The sequence below is a fragment of the Misgurnus anguillicaudatus genome, chromosome 21 (genome assembly GCF_027580225.2).
Source record: "Misgurnus anguillicaudatus chromosome 21, ASM2758022v2, whole genome shotgun sequence".
Taxonomy (NCBI): Eukaryota; Metazoa; Chordata; class Actinopteri; order Cypriniformes; family Cobitidae; genus Misgurnus; species Misgurnus anguillicaudatus.
In genome coordinates, this window is record NC_073357.2 from 57,924,731 (window position 1) to 57,946,269 (window position 21,539).

At 34.6% G+C, this 21,539-nt stretch overlaps 1 protein-coding gene across 1 annotated transcript in view; it reads left to right on the forward strand.

The window, feature by feature from the left end:
* The first annotated feature begins 1,841 nt into the window (after window positions 1-1,841).
* Window positions 1,842-21,539, forward strand: part of LOC141349150 (uncharacterized) — a 99,331-nt gene continuing 79,633 nt past the window's right edge. Inside the window, exons 1-4 of the mRNA XM_073859488.1 lie at window positions 1,842-1,911; window positions 2,669-2,887; window positions 3,118-6,822; window positions 7,818-8,795. Of these exons, the coding sequence (XP_073715589.1) occupies window positions 2,812-2,887; window positions 3,118-4,367 (1,326 nt within the window). The 5' untranslated portion in view covers window positions 1,842-1,911; window positions 2,669-2,811 and the 3' untranslated portion in view covers window positions 4,368-6,822; window positions 7,818-8,795. The remainder of the gene's footprint in view (window positions 1,912-2,668; window positions 2,888-3,117; window positions 6,823-7,817; window positions 8,796-21,539) is intronic.

Sequence of the window (21,539 nt, forward strand, 5' to 3'; positions counted from 1 at the left end):
ATCTAATTTCTTTTATAATGGATATGATGGAAAAAGAACTAAACATTTATGTGACAGTATGTTTACAGCTTCAACACTATGTGATCTTAGCTTTGTATACTATGCTTATTGTTGGCTGTTAAAGGCGGAGTGCACAATGTTTAAAAGCTAATGTTGATATTTGAAGTCACCTAAACAAACGGAATCTGGACCTTCTTTTGATAGACCTGCTTCACACATATGCAACCCCGGCAAGCATGTCGGTTGGCTACAAGTATGTTTTGGTAGTCGGCCTGACTCCCTTTTCCAAAGCGTTTTTCAAACATGTGCACTTTGCCTTTAAGATAAAATGTTAAATGTTATTCCACTGGAAATGTATTAATGATGTGATGAGTTGAATCAGGGGTTAGATGAAGGAGATAAGTGGAGTATTACTGGATCTAAAAGATTACAAGCTATCAGAACACTTATGTGTTGACCGCCTGTGTTCATCCACGCTATTTTAATGTGCCGTACTTTTAACTGTATTTGTAATGTACAAGCTAAAAGAAAATATATGACCCTGGACCAAAAAGCAGCCAAGCCGTATTTTGTAACAATAGCCAAGCAACAATACATTATGTGGGTCAAAATTGTCAATTTTTCTTTTATGCCAAAAATCATTAGGATATTAAGTATAGATCATGTTATATTTTTTATTTTATATTTTGTAAATTTCCTACAGTAAATATAGTAAAACCTTATTTTCATGATGTAGGGCTGGGTATTGATTCAGAGGTTCCAGATCGATTTGATTTACAAGCTATCCATTCGATTTACGATCCAATTCTCGGATTGATTTTTACACTTGATTCTTGATTCAACTCAATGAATATAGATTTAATACAAATACTATATTTATAAAAAGAACAGTGAACATAAGTTTATAAGTGGGTAATTAATAAAAAGAAATTAAGAGCCACAAACCTGGATATTAAACTCTTTTTTTATGTAAATTAAAACAGGAACAATCTGTAATTTTTAAATGCATACAATTATGTTAAGTACAATACAATTTTAATGCAAGATGAAAAATGTATGCTGAAAAAAGTCAGAACAGTTGAATTCCTTGATCAAACAGGATCAGGTTATTTTATAAAAACAAAATTATTTGTGGCCTTTGAAAATTGATTTTGAATCAACCATCAAAAAATCGATTTTTTTTTTGCCCAGGCAGCCCTATAAGTGGATGTAATTACTAAGAACTTCATTTTGACAACTTTAAAGGCGATTTTCTTAATATTTTAATTTGTTTGCACCCCTGGATTCCAGATGTTGTAATAGTTCTAATAGTAAAGCTTATTTACTCAAAAGATGATTTATAAACCTTAATTTTAAAAAAAAATTGACCCTTATGACCTGGAGCACCTAACTAGATTAATTTAGGACACTTCTCTAGTTAATTTGATCAGTTAATTCTTATGAGTTATTTGTTCATAAATCAGTCTGCATTCGTTGTAATGTTTGTTTTTAAGTCCATCAAGCAAACAATGAAAATAAAAGATGTGATGTTTTTCAATATTGTAAGATAAACTTTATTTATAAATCTTTTTGTAATAGGTTTCATAAATTGGAATTTATTTATTTTGTTATGTAACTTTAATCGTAATTAAGATATAGTGTTTTTATATTCTATAGGCTATTGTAATCGTTTGACAAATGTGGGATATTTAACTTTAAATATATTTATTTTACCCATACATTCATGATTTGTATATTTTATTTGGTGTAGAAGATGATAGGTTATTCATTTCTTTGCTTTTCGCGAATTTTGAACATAGATTCAAAAGGGGACTTTTACTTTGCTTCTAAGAGCCTGACATGCGGTGACGTCATAAAGGGTGCGCTACAGCTCGTCTGTCGTTTGGGGGAAGATTAAAGCGTTTGTGTGAGGTAAATAAAACGATACGATACAAAATAGTGCTTGTTTTTTATATAAAGAAATGTACTCAACAACTTAAATATGATCGAAACATTGTTGAAATATTATTAAAGTACTGAGAGGTGTTCCACTAGAGCAAACATGTACACAAGGCAAAGAGATTTACTTTACTTTTCAAGCGATTAAGGTGTTTATATATTTTTCAAATCTGTTAATGAACTTTACATTAATTTTAAGGAATATACATGCTTCTCTTTTCCATACAGTTCTTTAACATAGCAGATGGATAATTGATGTTGCTAGTAAAATTGATCAGGGTTATAACTTGTTAGACGTGGATTATACAGTTACAAATGTACTTTGTTTCTATTTAAAATTTCTCATCCATTGTATGTTTCTGTAAACAGACATGCGATTTGTATTGTCCAAATTGTTATGTCCACAATAGAAAACAAAACTTTGAAGACAACTTCCAATTGGTTTAAAAATGAATGTAACCCTGCCTATGGGAACCTAAAAGTCTCATAATCTAATGATAATATTAGGAGCATCAACGTTTGATTTTATATTGATTTCAATCTTTGACATGATCTTACTTAGTCAACATTAAAGATATCAAGATTATATTTTCACAGAATGATCTTTACATGATGCCGGATGATTTTATATAGAAAAATTACTTCAGCTGGGTTTTCACATTATTGTAAGCATTTGGCGTATTGATTGAATATTTAAATGATAACTTTGGTCATTTGTATATCTTTACAGGTCTATTCCTGTAAATGCTGAAGAAACAATCTTAAATGAAGTCACTATCACACCAGTTCATCTATAAATGCTGTGAAGAAGTCAAACAAGCAGCTGCTGTCACAACACATTCAACTACTCTACTATTCTGATCCACTGTTGTAATGATGGAGTGTGTTAAAGAGGAGACTGATCCTGAATCATTCACAATAACACCTCAACATACTCAACAACAAACAGGTTTGTGTCTAATCTTAATAACTAAGAAAGAGCATAAAGTCATTAGAGTTGTACATTATAAAAAGATTTTGACTTAAATGATTATAAAATAGAACAAGAGTTATCTACATCTGATGAAGTTAAAATGACAGAATTTAATTTGGCCATCACAATAATTTTGTTGGCGTTTTAATATTCAATTATGGTTTCATTTTTGTTAATTTAATTTCATGTTAATTTGTTCAATATAGGCCTAATGGGAGTGAAAGAGGAAGGTCAAGAACAAAATGAAGTGGAGGATGAACATCAACACCACAATTTCATAAGTCAAGACAATTGCTCACAAACAGATGGGGATTTATATCAAGAAAAAGCAGAAGCCAAAATTTCTCTTGCTCTCTTGCATATTTATGGTGAGACTTTTTCACAAAAAGGACATTCAAATGTTGACATAAAGACTCAAACAGGAGAATTGCAATACACCTGTCCCGAGTGTGAAAAGACTTTCACAAGTAAAAGCCACCTTGAGGATCATTTTGTAAGTCACACTGGTGAAAGGCCCTTCACCTGCCTTCAATGTGATAAGAGTTTTAAACGTCAAAGAAATCTTTATGTACACCTAAAGATTCACACTGGAGAAAGACCATACAGCTGTCCTCAGTGTGAAAAGACTTACACATCTAAACAGCACCTTACACAACATATAATAACTCATACAAATGAGAAACCCTTTGCATGCCCTCAGTGTGATAAGTGTTTTAAACGACAAAGAAATCTTAATGATCACGTAAGGACTCACACTGGAGAAAGACCATACGCCTGTCCTCAGTGTGAAAAGACTTTTACGTGTAAACAATACCTTCAGGGACATATAGTAACTCATACCAATGAGCGACTATTTGAATGCCTGCATTGTGGCAAGTGTTTTTCACTAAAAAGAAATCTTACTTTCCACATAAACACTCACAGTGGAGAAAAAACATACAGCTGTCCACTGTGTAAAAAGACATACACATGTGAAAAGTCCCTGAATAAACTTCAAACAAGTCACACTGATAACAGGCCTTTCTCTTGCCCTCAATGTGAAAAAAGTTTTAAACAAAGACAAACCCTTAATGTTCACATGAGGATTCACAGTGTTGATATGACTTACACCTGTCCTCATTGTGGGAAGATTTTCACAACAAAAGCACATTTAGAGAGTCACATACGAGTTCACACTGGAGAGAAACCTTTCAAGTGCCCTCAGTGTGACAAGAGCTTTAAACAACAAGGACATCTTCAGTGTCACATACGACTTCATACTGGTGAGAAGCCTTTCTCGTGCCATTTGTGTGATAAGAGTTACACACATGCACAAAGTCTCAAAGCTCATATGCTGTTACACTCGAATGAAAAGCCAATCAGCTGTGAGAGAACTGAAGCGGGAGACCTGGAACGGGACTTATTGATCCATACTGGAGAAAACCCTAAAAGTGCTCATATTGTTTTAGACAATTAGTTTACAGGATCAAAGGGAAAAGTGCTGTCTGCAAAGAGTGACTGTGTTGGGATCAATTTTAGGCGTCAAGTCTAAGCACATGATGTGAAATCCAAATTAACCAGAAAACAGACTTGCTCCCAAAAGATTCATTTCAGTGCATTAGTGATGAAGTTTGTAATTGTTCATGAAAATGTGTTTCAGAAATTATGTTTTTATTGTGGGAGAAGTCATCAGCTAAGATAAATATCTGTTTTTTACTTGCAGATAGTAATTTTTATTTATTGGAATATGTTAATTTAACAAAAACAATCACCTTTTGTGTGTACTTTATTATTTGTGGATGAAATTGTTTATGATGTTGGGTGCTTTTTACGATTGAATATATTAAACAGACCTTTATTGTGATTTTCGGAGACTGCGATGTGGTGATATCAAATAGTCCTTGCCCAGCCTGTCCAAAAGTCTCAGTTCTCCATTTCACTGTCAGTTTAGGTTGATGGCCATGTATCGGTGAACCTTCATTTTCAGATGATGGATTGTACAGAGTCTGTAAGATGTTCAAAGTTGGGATATTTTTTATAACCTAATCCTGCTTTAAAGGATTTTTTTCTCCACAACCCCACTGAAGGATCCAGCAAAGACCATCATGGGCTGGTGGCTGGTCTAGGATGGACCTCCCACTCTGGCAAAGCTGGTGGGTCAGCTGGTCTTCCAGCCTGACCAGCAAAGTCCAGCTCGACCAGCTTAAAAAGTGACAAAAACAGCTAAACAAGCTTGCTACACCAGCTAAAACCAAGTGGGGAGACCAGCTAAAACCAGATCACCAGCTTATGCTGGTGGTCTTAGCTGGATTTTTCAGTAGGGAACTTTATACCTGAAACGTCTGGTGTGTTCTTTGATCTTCATTGTGCTGTTTGTTCACAAAAAAAACTATGCTGTTTTTTTAGCAGGGTAATCTATCAAAACACAGAAAATATGTGTACATAAAATCTGTTTTGTTATTAGCCTGATGGCTAATCACAAATTTCTAATGTTGTAAGCATGCTTACTTTTCTTTAAAACACTAATATAGTCCTATAACTCAGTGGTTCTCAAACTTTTTCAGCGTGTGGCCCCCCTTGTGTACGGCGCATTCCTTCGCGCCCCCCCCAAAGAAAATTTTAAAACTCAACTTTTAATTAAACAAAACATATTAAATGATATAAAGTAGTGCTGTTGATTAGTAGTCTTATTTTTTTTAGGTTTAATTGCACAGAATTCATGATAAATTAATTTATTTTATAAAATGTCATAAAAATGGGCCCCCAGTTTGAGAACCACTGCTATAACTAATTCGTATTTCCAATTTAACTAAATAACATTTGAACAGAACTTTGGGGTTTCATATGGGGGTTTACTTCTAACAATACTAGCGTAATTATTTATCATGTACATAGCTTGTTATTAAGTCAATCACACGTTATAAAGTCAATGTTCATGTCTTAAAAAACATAATAGAGAAAATTCATGGGACAAACTCATATGGTCTTTACAAACTGGAGATGTATACTTAGTTTTTGTCATAAAATATTGTATTGTTGCACTATATTGGTGTTATAAAGAAAATTAAACATGCTTACAACATAAGAATTAGGGATTACGTCAGGAATAACCAAATAGATATTTTGTACACAATGGGATTTTTCATCTCAAATTAGGTCATATGTTCCTTCTCACTTTGTAGATTTTTGTTTTCTAAATACAAAGTTCTTAATTGTACACAACTTGATAAAAAATCACATGACCTGCCTGGAGGACTACGGATGAAAATTAGCCTTGGCTAAATCCTGTACAATACATGAAATGGAAATTTTGTGTTAAAAATTGTGCATGGTCCCCTTATAAACAAACAAAAACAAACAAACAAACAATTCCAATATATAATTTATATTACTTGCAATTCAGACTACAAGATAATTGTTTGCATGAAATGTAATTTCTTTATTTCGTTATGTAAAATTTAAAATTATTTTGATGACGATTACGTGGTATTCACTGGTAGATTATATATTGTAATTGTCTAAACGAGGTGAGTTTTGCGATCTTTAATATATTTATTTTACCTGTATATCCATGTTTTGTTTCCTTTGTAGTTCATTAATTTTCTTGCATTTCACAAATTTTGACCGTTTGAATAAAGTGACTTTTATTTTGCTTCTTGGAGCCGGTTGTGTGGTGACGTCATATGAGTTGCGCTCAATGCGCTCCCGCCGCTCGTCTGTCGGCTGAGGGAGGGAGTTGTTTGTGTGATGTAAAGAAAACGATACAAAATATGATTTAACTATTAAAAATATTTAAATATTAATTAAGGAGTGCTAAATTATTTTACAGTATTTTAACACTTACTGTAAAGTACTGAAAGTTGTTCCACTAGGGCCAACATTTATACAAGGCAAGAAACAAAGAGATTTACTTCACTTTTCAAGCCATTCAGGTATATATGGTTTTTCTTACATGTGTTAATGAGCTTTACATTAATTTTAAGTTATATACATGCTCCTCTTTTCCATACGGTTAATTAACATATCAGATGGATTTCTTTTGCTGAATATTTTGCCCAAAATTCAGTCACTGTTTACCTTCATGTTATTTTTTGAACTGTAATATTTTTGCAAGAGATTTTTAGCTTTTCTTTTTCAATGCCTGGCTTGTCCTGTCAAACTAGAGAGACACAGACTTTTTTTAATCTCATTTGGCGTATTAATTTAATTATTACAAGTTTACTGTTGTGAATCAGTCTAATGTAAGGAGGTAGTTTTGAACACAGGATGGTTAAGTACTTGCTAAAAATTTTGATAATTTTGGATCATTTGCCGCTGTAATATCTTTTTAATATAAGTTTTGAGTATGTATTGATGGCTCTGCAGGACTTCACAGTATGGATGCATAACAATTAATCGTGATTAATCTATAGCAGAATAAAAGTTTTTGTTTACATCATATGTGTGAACTGTGTATAATAACTTTGTATAGATAAATGCAGACACATGCATGTATATATTTAAGAAATGTTTACATGTGTATATATATATATTTGTATATTTTATGTATAATTTATAATTTATATATAAAAATTCTTAAAATTATACATGCATGTGTGCATATTTATATACATTATTATACACATTTCACACACATATATGATGTAAACAAACTTTTATTCTGCTATAGATTAATCGAGATTAATCGTTATGCATCCCTACTTCACAGTTTGAACACATGTTTGCCCCTTGGCCAGCAGTCATCTATTAATTTGATGAAAAATTCATTTAATTTATCTGGAGTCCTGATCCGATACTTGTATTTTCCTAGTGCAAGGTTCACACTTCAATGACATTAATGCTGTTAAAGTACCCTGTGTATTTGTTTGTCAACTAGTTCTGAACTGATTCTACCATAATATTTTGATTGTTACTGTGTTTATTTTAGACCTCATGGGAAAAAAGAAGAAAAGTAAAAAACACAATAAAGTGAAGGATGAACATCAACAGCACAGTTTCATAACTGAAGAAAATTCTTCCAGCTCCTCACAAACTGAAGAGAATTCAACTCGAGAAACAGCTGAAGCAAAAAAAACTTTTGCTTGCCATCTTTGTAATAAGAGTTTTTCACGAAAAGGCCAAATAGCAAATCACATGAGGATTCACAATGGTAAGGGGCCTTACGTATGCCCCCACTGTAAGAAGACTTTTGGTCAAAAAAGTCGGCTTAATGTTCACATAACGGTTCACACTGGTGAGAGGGAGTTCACCTGCCTTCATTGTAATAAGAGTTTCCGAACAAAATCAAATCTAGAGTATCACATACGAATTCACACTGGAGAAAAACCTTTCATTTGCCCTTATTGTGATAAGAGTTTCACACAAAATGGAAGTCTTCAGATTCACATACGAATGCATACAGGTGAGAAGCCTTACTCATGCAAACTGTGTGATAAGAGTTACACACATGCAGAAAGTCTCAGATTTCATAAGCTGTTTCACTCGAATGAATGGTCGTTTAGCTGCGATCAGTGCGATAAGAAGTTTGTTTCGGCAGCTTTGTTAAAAGTGCACCTGAAGACTCATTCAGATGAGAGGCCGTATTTGTGTTCTGTTTGTGGAAAGAGGTTTCCATCACTTAAAACAGTTCAAGAGCACCAGAAGTGGCACGCGGGTATAACGTGCCTTGTGTGTGAAACTGTGTGTCCGGGACCCAAAGAGCTGGAGCAGCACCAGAAGATCCATAATGGAGAAAACCCCTAAAAGTGTTGTTTTATTAAGTCTGTGATGCTGATAAAACACAAGTGACTGTATACTGGAGAGAAGCTGCACCGCTGTCATTCATGTTGAAGAAGTTTCAGACGATCACACAGCTGCAGACTCACAGAGAAAAGCGCAGTGAACAAAGATCAACTTCAGTCTTCAGGTCCAAGCACATGATGTGAAACGAAAAAAAAAATGACATCAAATGCTAAAATTTGTTCCTGTAGCTTAACTTGTAGAGCATTGTGTTAGCAGTTCAAAAGGTCATTGGGTTCAATCTCAGGATCATAGCTTTAATGTATTGTAACTTGCTTTGGATAAAAGTATCTTTCAAATGCATTAAAATGTAAATGTTCTCTCAAGATTCATTACTTTATTTTATGTTGGAGTAGCAGTACTACCAGATCTTCACTCATTATAGGTATTTTTTTAAATAATAGTAAAAGCATTCTTTATCTCATTCTTAATCATATGATTAGGAAGAGAACAAAAATGTTTGTGAATGAGATTTTGTGAGGTTATTAAAGGAATTGTTCACCCAAAACTAAAACTTTTTGACATTATTTACTTATAAGAAATCACTGCACATGTTATATGTCTAGATTATAAGATCACCCAGGTGAAAAGTAGTACACTTCCATAGTGTACTTAAAGTGCTTTATTTTCACACACTAATTTTGTACTTAATATACTAAAAATTAATTTATGAACTAAAATGCACTTTTAACATACTATACCTGTATTAAAAAATGTATTTAGTTAACACTTGTATTAAACTTGAACTTGAAGATGGGTTCAAGTTTACTACAAGTGGTTCCTAAATACATTTTTAAATACATTTTTAGCACATTTAAGTTCATATTTATGGTGTCTCAAAATAGCCCAGTGAAGTACACTTAGATGATCTTAATATTATCTCAAGAAGTACTAAAGATGAATTTTTAGTATATTAAGTACAAAATTAGTGTGCTAAAATAAAGCACTTTAAATACACTATGAAAGTGTATTACTTTTTCATTTGGGCAAATTCAGCAAACAATCAAAATGACAGAAACAATCAAAATGTTGCAATATTTTAAGATGTTCTTTATGTCACTGTCGTTGTGATATACTTGCAATTCAGACTACAAGATCATAGTTTACATACAATGCAATGTAATTTCTTTTTACGTCATGTAAACTTTAAATAACTGATTAAGATGTCGTGTAATTCGGTAGATTCTATATGTAATCGTTTGACAAATGAATATATTTATTTCACCTGTACATTCATATTTAGTATCTTTTGTAGTTCATTCATATCCTTGCATTTCACGAATTTCGGCATTGACTGAATAAAGGGACTTTTATTTTGCTTCTTGGAGACCGTTGTGTGGTGACGCGTCATAAGAAGTGCGCTTCCTGCGCTGTGTTTGTGTGAGGTAAAGAAAATGATACAAAATATGATATAACTATTGAAAATATTTAAAGGCTAAATATTTACATTATTTTAATACTTTACTGTAAAGTACTGAGAGTTGTTTAACTAGAGCCAACATTTATACAAGATATTAAACAAAGAGATTTACTTCACTTTTCAAGCCATTCAGGTCTGTATGTTCATATGTTGTTGAACTTTACATGAATTTTAAGGAATATACATGCTCTTTTCCATACAGTTCTTTAACATAGAAGATGGATTGCTTTTGCTGATTATTTTGCCCAATATTAAAATTCAGTCAGTGTTTACCTTCATGTTATTTTTGAACAGTAATATTTTTGTGCTAGAGATTTTCAGCTGTTTTGTTTCTATACCAGGCTAGTAGGCTTGTCCTGTGAAACTAGAGAGACACAGACTTTATATATTTGGCGTATTGACTGGTAAATTATAACTTTGGTCATCTTCACAGGTCTATTTCTGTAGATCCTGAACAAACAATCTTAAGTGACACAAACTTCAATGAAGTCACTATCACACCAGTTCATCTATAAATACTGTGAAGAAGTCAAACAAGCAGCTGCTGTCACAACACATTCAACTACTCTACTATTCTGATCCACTGTTGTAATGATGGAGTGTGTTAAAGAGGAGACTGATCCTGAATCATTCACAATAACACCTCAACATACTCAACAACAAAGAGGTCTGTCTCTAATCTTCATAAATCATTAAAGCTGCAGTTCGTAGGTTTGACCTCCATATTGCCATCTTTGTCTGAAACATAAAATTGCAGTTATTTGTGAAGAAATTTCCTGTACGTATGTTGTGCTTCACCCCACTGTGCGGATGAATCTGATGTCTGTGTTTACTGCATCACAGTGGATTTGTTATTATTCATCCACATGACCGTTGGAAGTACATCCTAAAAGTAATGTACCTGAATAAATGTTTCACCATAAATGCCTTACCTGTTCAGTGGTAAAAGTCATCTTTGCATCAATATTTGAGCTCTGTCACGTTCCCCTTTTTAACTAGAGCCTCTTTACAGATTTGAGCTTTTACTGTTTTAAAGGAAAACACCACCGTTTTTCAATATTTTACTATGTTCTTACCTCAACTTAGATGAATTAATACATACCCATCTTTTTTTCAATGCGTGCACTTAATCTTTTGACAGAGTGTAGTGAATGTGTTAGCATTTAGCCTAGCCCCATTCATTCCTATGGCTCCAAACAGGGATGAATTTAGAAGCCACCAAACACTTCCATGTTTTCTCTATTTAAAGACTGTTACATGAGTAGTTACACAAGTAAGTATGGCGGCACAAAATAAAACTTTTGTTTGGAGCAATAGGAATGAATGGGGCTAGGCTAAATGCTAACACATTCACGAGGCACTGTACAAAGATTAATAGTGCACACATTGAAAAAATATAGGGATGTATTAATTCGTCTACGTTAGGGTTGAAACGATTCATCGAGTTACTCGATTAACTCGATTCAAAAAATTCCTCGAGGCAAAAATTCTGCCTTGAAGCCTCGTTAAATTCCTATGACGCGCACTACACGCGGCGAGATCTGATTCACACGGACCGCTGTTCAATGTTCAGGAAGCACATCATAGCGCGTGATACATTTTGAATTTAGCTGGCGCGATGGCGGAGAGTAAATATGTCCATAAACGGCAGAGAGAGAGTGTCTAAAATTTGTGATCATTACACTCTTATCATTAAATTACATTCAGCATCTGAACGGAAAACATCCACTGCTGTTTCACCAAGCGTCACTGAAACAAGGTAAAGTAGCTTTCGCTGATTTTAATCCCATACTGTATAGACGGGTTGCACGGCGACGTCACTAACTGGTTGCGCGCGCAACCGAGAGGCAGAAAGAAGAGACGTGCATTGTGTTGTATGCTAGTAGCGGTGTCTGTAATCAAAATGCCAAGGAATTTTTGCGTGGAAAATAGTACCAACAGAGTCAGTGCTGGGAGCCTGATGTTAACATACCAGTAGATGCGACTATTACGTTACTAGCATTATAATTATAACATTATAATTCATACATGTATCACAGTAACACTGCAAAAATAAAGACAGAAAAACAGATCCAATTAAAATCAAGTCTTATTTATATATAAAACAATAAAGAACGCTTCAATAATTAAGGTTGTTGCAGTAGCGGATCAGCTCACCAATCGGGCTTTCTGCCTCCCGGATGCGCGCGCACCCTGCAATGTTTGTAAACTTGCAACCCCTCTATAGCGATGTCGTTATGCGGTTTGACTAGATATGATGTTTAGCTTTGATGTTTTTAAGTAGTAAACGTATTCACGTTCAATTGCAAGAGAGTATAGATTAAAAAAGAACCCCTTCACACACACGCATGCACGCTCGTCTCTCTCACGCGAGTCAGACCGATCGCGCAATGCATCACATATCCTTAAACTTCTATGTAGCCACGCAACAATAATTTCACTTGCATGCATTCACTGTATACAGTGGGACGTGATGTTGTGATTTTTCGAATGGATTCTTAACCTAAAATGCACCATAATGCAAGTGATGCAAACCAAATGCAGCGTTCTATTGAAAATGAATGAATATATTTCTGCCGTACCAAAATGCAATGAAGCAACTGAACGTCTGACTGGGGTGTCACTCTTCCTCACGCACAGCACGCGTGCACACACACACACAAACACAGGTTGTTATCATAGCAAATAGGCTTACCCCAGAAATGATATATTATTTGTTAGCCTAATGGTAAATGCTGCAGGTGTAGAAATGTATATAAACATGATATTTACTTTGATGTCAGGGCTAGATTAGAGCATAAAACCTGTTGTGCATATTAATAAATTAAAGTGCTTAATTGTTGGCACTGGCACTTATAAACACTAAATGGGTAAAATATATAGGCTTATATTTGGAGCCAAATGTCAATACCTCTGTTTTTTTTTTAGAAATAAAAGCCAAATGCTTTAACATTTTACTGTCACGTCATTTTTGTTATGCATTATTTGTTTTGGTTGTTTAAAAACACACACAAAATTTTTATCCGATTAATCGATTAATCGATCAATTCAGTGCTAGATTAATCGATTACAAAAAGAATCGATAGCTGCAGCCCTAGTCTAAGTTGAGGTAAGAACATAGTAAAATATTGAAAAACGGTGGTGTTTTCCTTTAAAACTGTGAAAGCTCAAAACTCTAAAGAGGCTCTAGTTAAAAAGGGGAACATGACAGCTCCAATACTGATAAAAAAAAAATAAAAAAAATGTGTTTTTCTTTAAAGGTCCCATTCTTTCTGTGTTTTGGAAGCTTTGATTGTGTTTACAGTGCGCAATATAACATGTGTTCATGTATCAGATGTTAAAAACGTGGTATTTTTCACACAATTTACTTATCTGTATACCTCTGTTTTAACTGTCAAGGGCGCTCATCTACTAAATTTTATGGTATTTAAAATAGAGATGTCCCGATCACATTTTTTGTGCCCCCTGATCAAAGTCATTCAATTTAATTTAATTTCTGATCTGATACTTAGTGCAAAGTGCACCCTTGAATTACATGAATGCTGTTAAAATCAACCCAGTGTGTATGTTTGACAACTAGTGCATAGCTCTGTACCACACAAAAAAACTTTATACACTTTCATATTACTTTAACATAATATTTTGACATTTGTTCATTTTAGACCTCATCAAGGAGGAAGGTGAAGAACACAATGAAGTGAAGGATGAGCATCAACACCACAGTTTTATAAAGGAAGAAAATTCTTTTAGCTCTTCAAATACTGATGAGAAATCACCTCAAGAAAGAGCTGAAGCCAAAAAACGTTTTTCTTGCCATCTTTGTGATAAGAGTTTCTCACAAAAAGGCCGGCTAACAAATCACATAAGGATTCACACTGGTGAGAGACCTTACGCATGCTCCTACTGTGAGAAGACTTTCATTCAGAAAAGACAGCTTAATTCTCACATAATGGTTCACACTGGTGTAAGGCCGTTTCCCTGTCCTAAGTGTGATAAGAGTTTCAAAACAAAATTACATCTAGAGCAACACATACGAATTCACACTGGAGAAAAGCCTTTCACGTGCCCTCAGTGTGACAAGAGTTTTAGACAACAAATGCAGCTTAAGTATCACATACGAGTTCACACTGGAGAGAAACCTTTCACGTGCCCTCATTGTGATAAGAGTTATATACAAAAAGGAGGTCTTCAAACTCACATGCGAATTCATACAGGTGAAAAGCAAAGGAGCTCACAATGGAGGGGAGGCGGGACAAACACTACATCAACCAACCGAAAGATCCTTCCTCTACCAATGAACAATAACGTAAAAGTTAATGTAGCTTGTCAATTACTATATATAACACCCCATGCATCAAATAAGAATACACAGTGATTCCATAAATTATCTGAAACTTATAAGACTTTACTTACATGAATGTTTGTATTTTAACAACCAAAGTGACCTCAAGCGCTTGTTATTAGAACAATGCCTGGTGTGTTCAACCACCTAAAAACCTTTGGTGAATTTTTTTGACCTCAAGATTGTATGAAATTAATGACCTAATGTACTGTTCACTGCATATACATTTTCTGTTTCGTTTTAACTTGTATTTTGATTTAGTTATTACATTTTGTTTTAAAAGTTCAAATCAATTCCAAAAGTGAAGGAAGTTTTCTAAAACCACCTTGTTTTTTTTTCTTGCAGTGTATATAGTGGCTAAGGCCTTTTAACGTTGTAGTTTATACAGCATGTAAAAAAAGTATTGAAAACGTCACCCATTTTTTTTCCAGTTAATATATTTCTAAAGTTGCAAATTTCCCCATATTTCTTAACAACCATTAAGTTTAATTTTAGTGTGTAATAATGTAAATTGACTCTGGGAAAAGTATTGAACACACTTAATGACAGTGTTGGAGAAAGTTACTTTTAAAAGTAATGCATTACAATCTTAAAGGAATAGTCTACTCATTTTCAATATTAAAATATGTTATTACCTTAACTAAGAATTGTTGATACATCCCTCTATCATCTGTGTGCGTGCACGTAAGCGCTGGAGCGCGCTGCAACGCTTCGTTAGCATTTAGCTTAGCCCCATTCATTCAATGGTACCATTTAGAGATAAAGTTAGAAGTGACCAAACACATCAACGTTTTTCCTATTTAAGACGCGTAGTTATACGAGCAAGTTTGGTGGTACAAAATAAAACGTAGCGCTTTTCTAAGCGGATTTAAAAGAGGAACTATATTTTTATGGCGTAATAGCACTTTTGGGAGTACTTCGACTCGCCTGAAAAGTCCGCTCCCCTTCTCACTCTCATAATGGGAGAGGGAGGGTGTTATTGCGCCGAGTCGAAGTACTCCCAAAAGTGCTATTATGCAATAAAGTGTAGCTCCTCTTTTAAAAATGTATCTCTTTCCGGCCTTGCAGGTGTTTTTTATGACTCAAAAGTTCTGCATTAAGAAATTGCATTTTCCATCACAAAAATGTCAAGCTCTGGCCATCTTAGTTTCTAACTCAAACTGTTACCGCTCAGGCGCGCATGCATAGCGGCGTAATCCTACGTGACTATGCTCAGTTTAATGCAGTACATTATTTTTTTTAATCGAATTAATTAAACTGAAAAGTAACTCAAATATGAGTGTAAATTTATAAAGTAATGTGCTACTTTACTCGTTACTTCAGAAAAGTAACATTAATTACATAATGCACGTTACTTGTAATGCGTTACCCCCAGCACTGCTTATTGAAATGTATTTAATACTTTGTACAAAAGCCTTTTTTGGTAATGAAAGCTTCATGATGCCTCCTGTATGGAGAAACTAGTTGCATGCATTGCTCAGGTGTTGTTTTGACCTTTTTCATTCTCCCACACAGTCTTCAAATCTTAACGGTTTTGTGGGACTTTTCTATGAGCTCTGATTTTTTGTTCTTTCCTTTGATTTTTTTTAACTGGATTCAAGTCGGGTGATTGCCCGAGCTAATGTGTTTACCCATCATTTACCTCTTGAATGACACCTTAAAGGCCATCAGTTGGAACTGAACCAGCTGTTGATTTGCATTGACAAAGGGCAGGATTTCTTTTTTTATATGGTTTTGGCTTTCCATGGCTTTTTGCACCTTCTTTTCTTCAGGGGTCCGATACTTTTGCCTGTGTCATTTTGCAAGATTACACATAACTTAATTTATGGACATCTATGGTTTGAATGAGTGGATTGCATGTGTTGTTACCAGCATCTGGCAAAAATATCATGTCAATAGCACCTTTAGAAAAATATTTACTAAAAAGGGTGATGTGTTTCATACTTGCTTATCTGCTGTAATTACTGTCAAACTGTAATATTATTAATAAAAATAAAAATAATGGTCCTTATTCTTTACTTTTAACTGTGTGTTACAGTTATATCATCATGTTTTATTTTTTATCTAACATGTAGGTTATTTTAATGTAGTAAATGAATATGTTTTCCATTCATTTTAATTTTCTAGTTTGCAGGAAAAATCATATCACATGTTCTGGTGATACTATGATAGACTAGTCTGCCCCCCAACCTCAAATGTCAAGTTATACCCCATGGTGAGAAGCCTTAAGGCCAGAGCCGATCCTAGACTTCTGGGGGCCCTGTCAACGGGTTCATAAAAAACAATTCTCTGCTTAAATCTAGCTATAAAAAATGCTAACTAAAAACCTGTTGTATTATACCAAAATACATAAATAATTATCTAAATATGCAAACTTAATATGTAACGTGCATTGTTTTAAAATGCTAACAGGAGTCACCTTGCATGAATGAACAAAGATCAACTTCAGGCTTTAGGTCCAACCACATGATGTGAAATGCAGATAAACCTCACGTTTGAAGTACTACTTCCAAAAATATTTTTAATGCATTACATCAAGTGTTGAAATTTGTGATTGTGTTTTATTGAAATTTTTTCCTGTAGCTCAACTAAAGCATTAGCAGTGCAAAAAGGTCATGGGTTCCATCCCAGAACACACATTCTGATGAAATGTATAGCTTTAATTTATTTTAACTTTGGATAGAAGTGTCAATCAAATGCATTAAAATGTTTTTTTTTTCATTCAGGATTAATGCTTTTCATGTTGGAGTAGCAGTACTATTAGACTATCAGATAGAAAACCTGCATTTTTTATAAGGCTCTTAATGGATTATATCAACAAACCAGGATTTCTGAATGGCCTGATGCTGGAATTAAGTGGATTTGAAGCTAAAGCATATATAGTATGTTCCAAGAACATTCAGTTAATGGGGCGGTTTCTCGGACAGGGATTAGCTTAATCCAGGACTAGGCCTTAGTTTAATTAGGAAATATAACTAGTTTTAACAAATATGACTTACTAAAAACATTACCTGTGTGCATTTTGAGGCAAAACAAAGGGCCCTGATGTATTTTAAGATATGTCAGTGCAACTTGTTTTCAGTTTAAACAGCTCTTAAAAATGTTTTAGTCTAGGACTAGTCTAATCCCTGTCCGGGAAACCCCCCCAATATCATCTAATTTTTGACAGAGTTTACATACAATGTAATTTCTTTTTTAACGTTATGTAAACTTAAAAAATAATTGTGATTAAGATGCTGTTTATTCATCTGCAGTTTCTATAGTGTAATTGTTTGTCATATGTGGGATATTTGACCTTGAATATATTTTTTTACCCATACTTTCATGATTTGTGTTCTTTGTCAATTTTGACAGATTAAATAAAGGGACTTTTATTTTGCTTCTTGGAGCCCGTTGTGTGGTGACGTCATAAGAGGTGCGCTCGCTGCGCTGCCTTTCGTCTTCTCGGTTGAGGTAGCATTTTGGATGCAAATTCAACGATACAAAATACCGCTTATTTTTTAAACAACTAAATATTTAAACATAATTCAATATTATGGAAGCAATGTTAATTAAGATGACAGAATTGTAATACTTTATTGTAAAGTACTGAGAGTTGTTCCACTAATAAACAAAGAGATTTACTTCACCTTTTCAAGACATTCAGGTATGTATGTTTTACAGATCTATTGATGAGCTTTAAATGAATTTTAAGGAATATACATGCTCCTCTTTCCAACATAGATGGACATTGCTGTTACTAGTAAAATTAAGATGATAACTTGTATGACAGGAAATACTACGGTGTCCGACAGGGGTCACTGCACTGCAACGAAAGGAAACGCATGCCAATAGAAAAAACACCAGCAAATCAAGAAAACATCTTCATCAGTTTGACAACACATGCGCTGCAGATACTAACAAACAAATACAGAAACGCATTGCAAATACTCACAACATGTGCAAATACTCACAACATGTGCAAATACAGAAACACTTTGCAAATACTCGCAGCACATACAAATACAGAAACACTGTGCAAATAGTCGCAACACAAACAAATACAGAAACGCGTTGCAAATACTCGCAACACAAACACATACAGACGTGTTGCAAATACTCGCAACACATAGAAATACAGAAACACTTTGCAAATACTCCCAGCACATACAAATACAGAAACGCCTTGCAAATACTCACAACACAAACAAATACAGAAACGTGTTGCAAATACTCGCAACACAAACACATACAGAAACGCCTTGCAAATACTCACAACACAAACACATACAGAAACGTGTTGCAAATACTCGCAACACATAGAAATACAGAAACGCGTTGCAAATACTCGCAGCACATACAAATACAGAAACGCCTTGCAAATACTCACAACACAAACACATACAGAAACGTGTTGCAAATACTCGCAGCACATACACATACAGAAACGTGTTGCAAATACTTGCAACACAAACACATACAGAAACGTGTTGCAAATACTCGCAGCACATACAAATACAGAAACACTGTGCAAATAGTCGCAACACAAACAAATACAGAAACGCGTTGCAAATACTCGCAACACAAACAAATACAGAAACGTGTTGCAAATACTCGCTACACAAACACATACAGAAATGTGTTGCAAATACTCGCAACACAAACAAATACAGAAATGCTTTGCAAATACTCGCAACACAAACAAATACAGAAACGCGTTGCAAATACTCGCAACACAAACAAATACAGAAACGCGTTGCAAATACTCGCAACACAAACACATACAGAAACGTGTTGCAAATACTCGCAGCACATACAAATACAGAAACGCCTTGCAAATATTCACAACACAGACAAACGCTTGTGTATTGCTTTCTCTCACTACTCTCCCCACTAATGTTGTGTATTCATCAGGGTTGTTATTTCATGTAGTGTTCCATATTTTGCAGAAAATTAAAGAGAAGAGATCCCGATCTGTTTTTCTTGGCTTGTATTCTGTGAAGTGAAAAGCAAGTCTGCTACATATATGCAAACTCCGGAAGATGCAGCCTTTATCTCCTCTGACAAAACCTTGGGTTTCTTTTTCTTAGTTGCTGCTTCGGCCATAAAAACATCAGGAAAATAAATAGTTGCGCTCTCACGTCCGAAATTTGGGGAAGTGGAGGAAGTGACATATGCCGCAAAGCAGTCGAATTTTGTAGTTCTTTTTGTGCTCGGGTTACTACCCAAAACCCCAAGTTTAAAAGTAAGAGTAAAAGCGATACAGACCCCGTCAGGCTACGGTAGACATGTCATTCAACCTATTTTAAGTTGATGTTCCATCACAAGGGTCTTGAAAATATATTATGAAGGTTGAAAAGCTACAAAGTGTCACTTTAAATGATAACTTTGGTCATTTGTTTATCTTTACAGGTCTGTTCCTGTAGATGCTGAAGAAACAATCTTAAATGACACAATCTTCAGTGAGGTCACTATCACACCAGTTCATCTATAAATACTGTGAAGAAGTCAAAGAAGCAGCTGCTGTCACAACACATTCAACTACTCTACTATTCTGATCCACTGTTGTAATGATGGAGTGTGTTAAAGATGAGACTGATCCTGAACCATTTACAATAACACCTCAACATACTCAACAACAAAGAGGTTTGTGTTTCATCTTCAATTATCATTAAAGCAGCAGTGTGTAGGTTTGCCCTCCATATCGCCATCTCTGTTTGAAACATAAAATTGCAGTTATTTGCTGAGAAATTTCCTGTACGTATGTTGTGCTTCACCCCGCTACTCTGTGCGGATGAATCTGGTAGAAGTCATCTTTGTATTAATTTTTGAGCTCTGTCATGTTCCCCTTTTTAACTGGAGACCCCCTGCTCATTTGCATTTAAAGGTACAGACACAAAAACAGCACATGCAGTATCGTTTGCAATAATATAGTTGTTGTTGTTGTTTTAACAATGTACAAAATCATATTATCGAGTATATCACTTGTTTACTTGTTTTGCCCATTGCACTTTTTGCAATTTTTATGTCGTTAGTGGAGGACGTGTGCGGCCTGGGCGTACACTTTTAAAAATCAACGTCATATTAAGTTTTAATACTTTAGCCGGCCCCGTTTTTTTGTCATGAGAGAGCACAGAGAACAGCGACAGGTAAAGGGAAGAGAAGTTATTTGGTGTTTTTCCTGACCAATACAGTCAGTTCGTAAGAAATTTTTTAAATGGATTACAAGATCATCAATATGAACTCTAAACAATGAACTATTATAAACATAACAGTGTGGTTGAAGAGGAACTCGCTACATTAAAGCAAAGAGCATTTATGTAGGCTAAAGATACATTTGTTTGATGAAAGTTTGCATTTGCTGAATTCGATTTCTGCTTCAAGTTTGTTACTGTTTAGTACTGTTTACTTGAATGCTTCCTTTTTAAATAATAAAGATCTTTCTGTTTGGTTAAATTACATCAACATTAACCTTAATAATATTAATATATTGTAGGGGGAGCTAGAACAATAAGACCTTCACAAACACATTTTTATAGTATGAAAAATATTGTTTGTTGTCGTTGCCAGCATGTAATTAGTTTTAAAATGCCGTTTTAAAACGCAAACGCTCTAATGTAAATAGGGCCTTAAAGGAATAGTCTACTCATTTTCAATATGAAAATATGTTATTACCTTAACTAAGAATTGTTGATACATCCCTCTATCATCTGTGTGCGTGCACGTAAGCGCTGGAGCGCGCTGCGACGCTTCGATAGCATTTAGCTTAGCCCCATTCATTCAATGCTACCATTTAGAGATAAAGTTAGAAGTGACCAAACACATCAACGTTTTTCCTATTTAAGACGAGTAGTTATACGAGCAAGTTTGGTGGTACAAAATAAAACGTAGCGCTTTTCTAAGCGGATTTAAAAGAGGAACTATATTTTATGGCGTAATAGCACTTTTGGGAGTACTTCGACTCGCCTGAAAAGTCCGCTCCCCTTCTCACTCTCATAATGGGAGAGGGAGGGTGTTACTGCGCCGAGTCGAAGTACTCACAAAAGTGCTATCGAAGCGTCGCAGCGCGCTCAAGCGCTTACGTGCACGCACACAGATGATAGAGGGATGTATCAACAATTCTTAGTTAA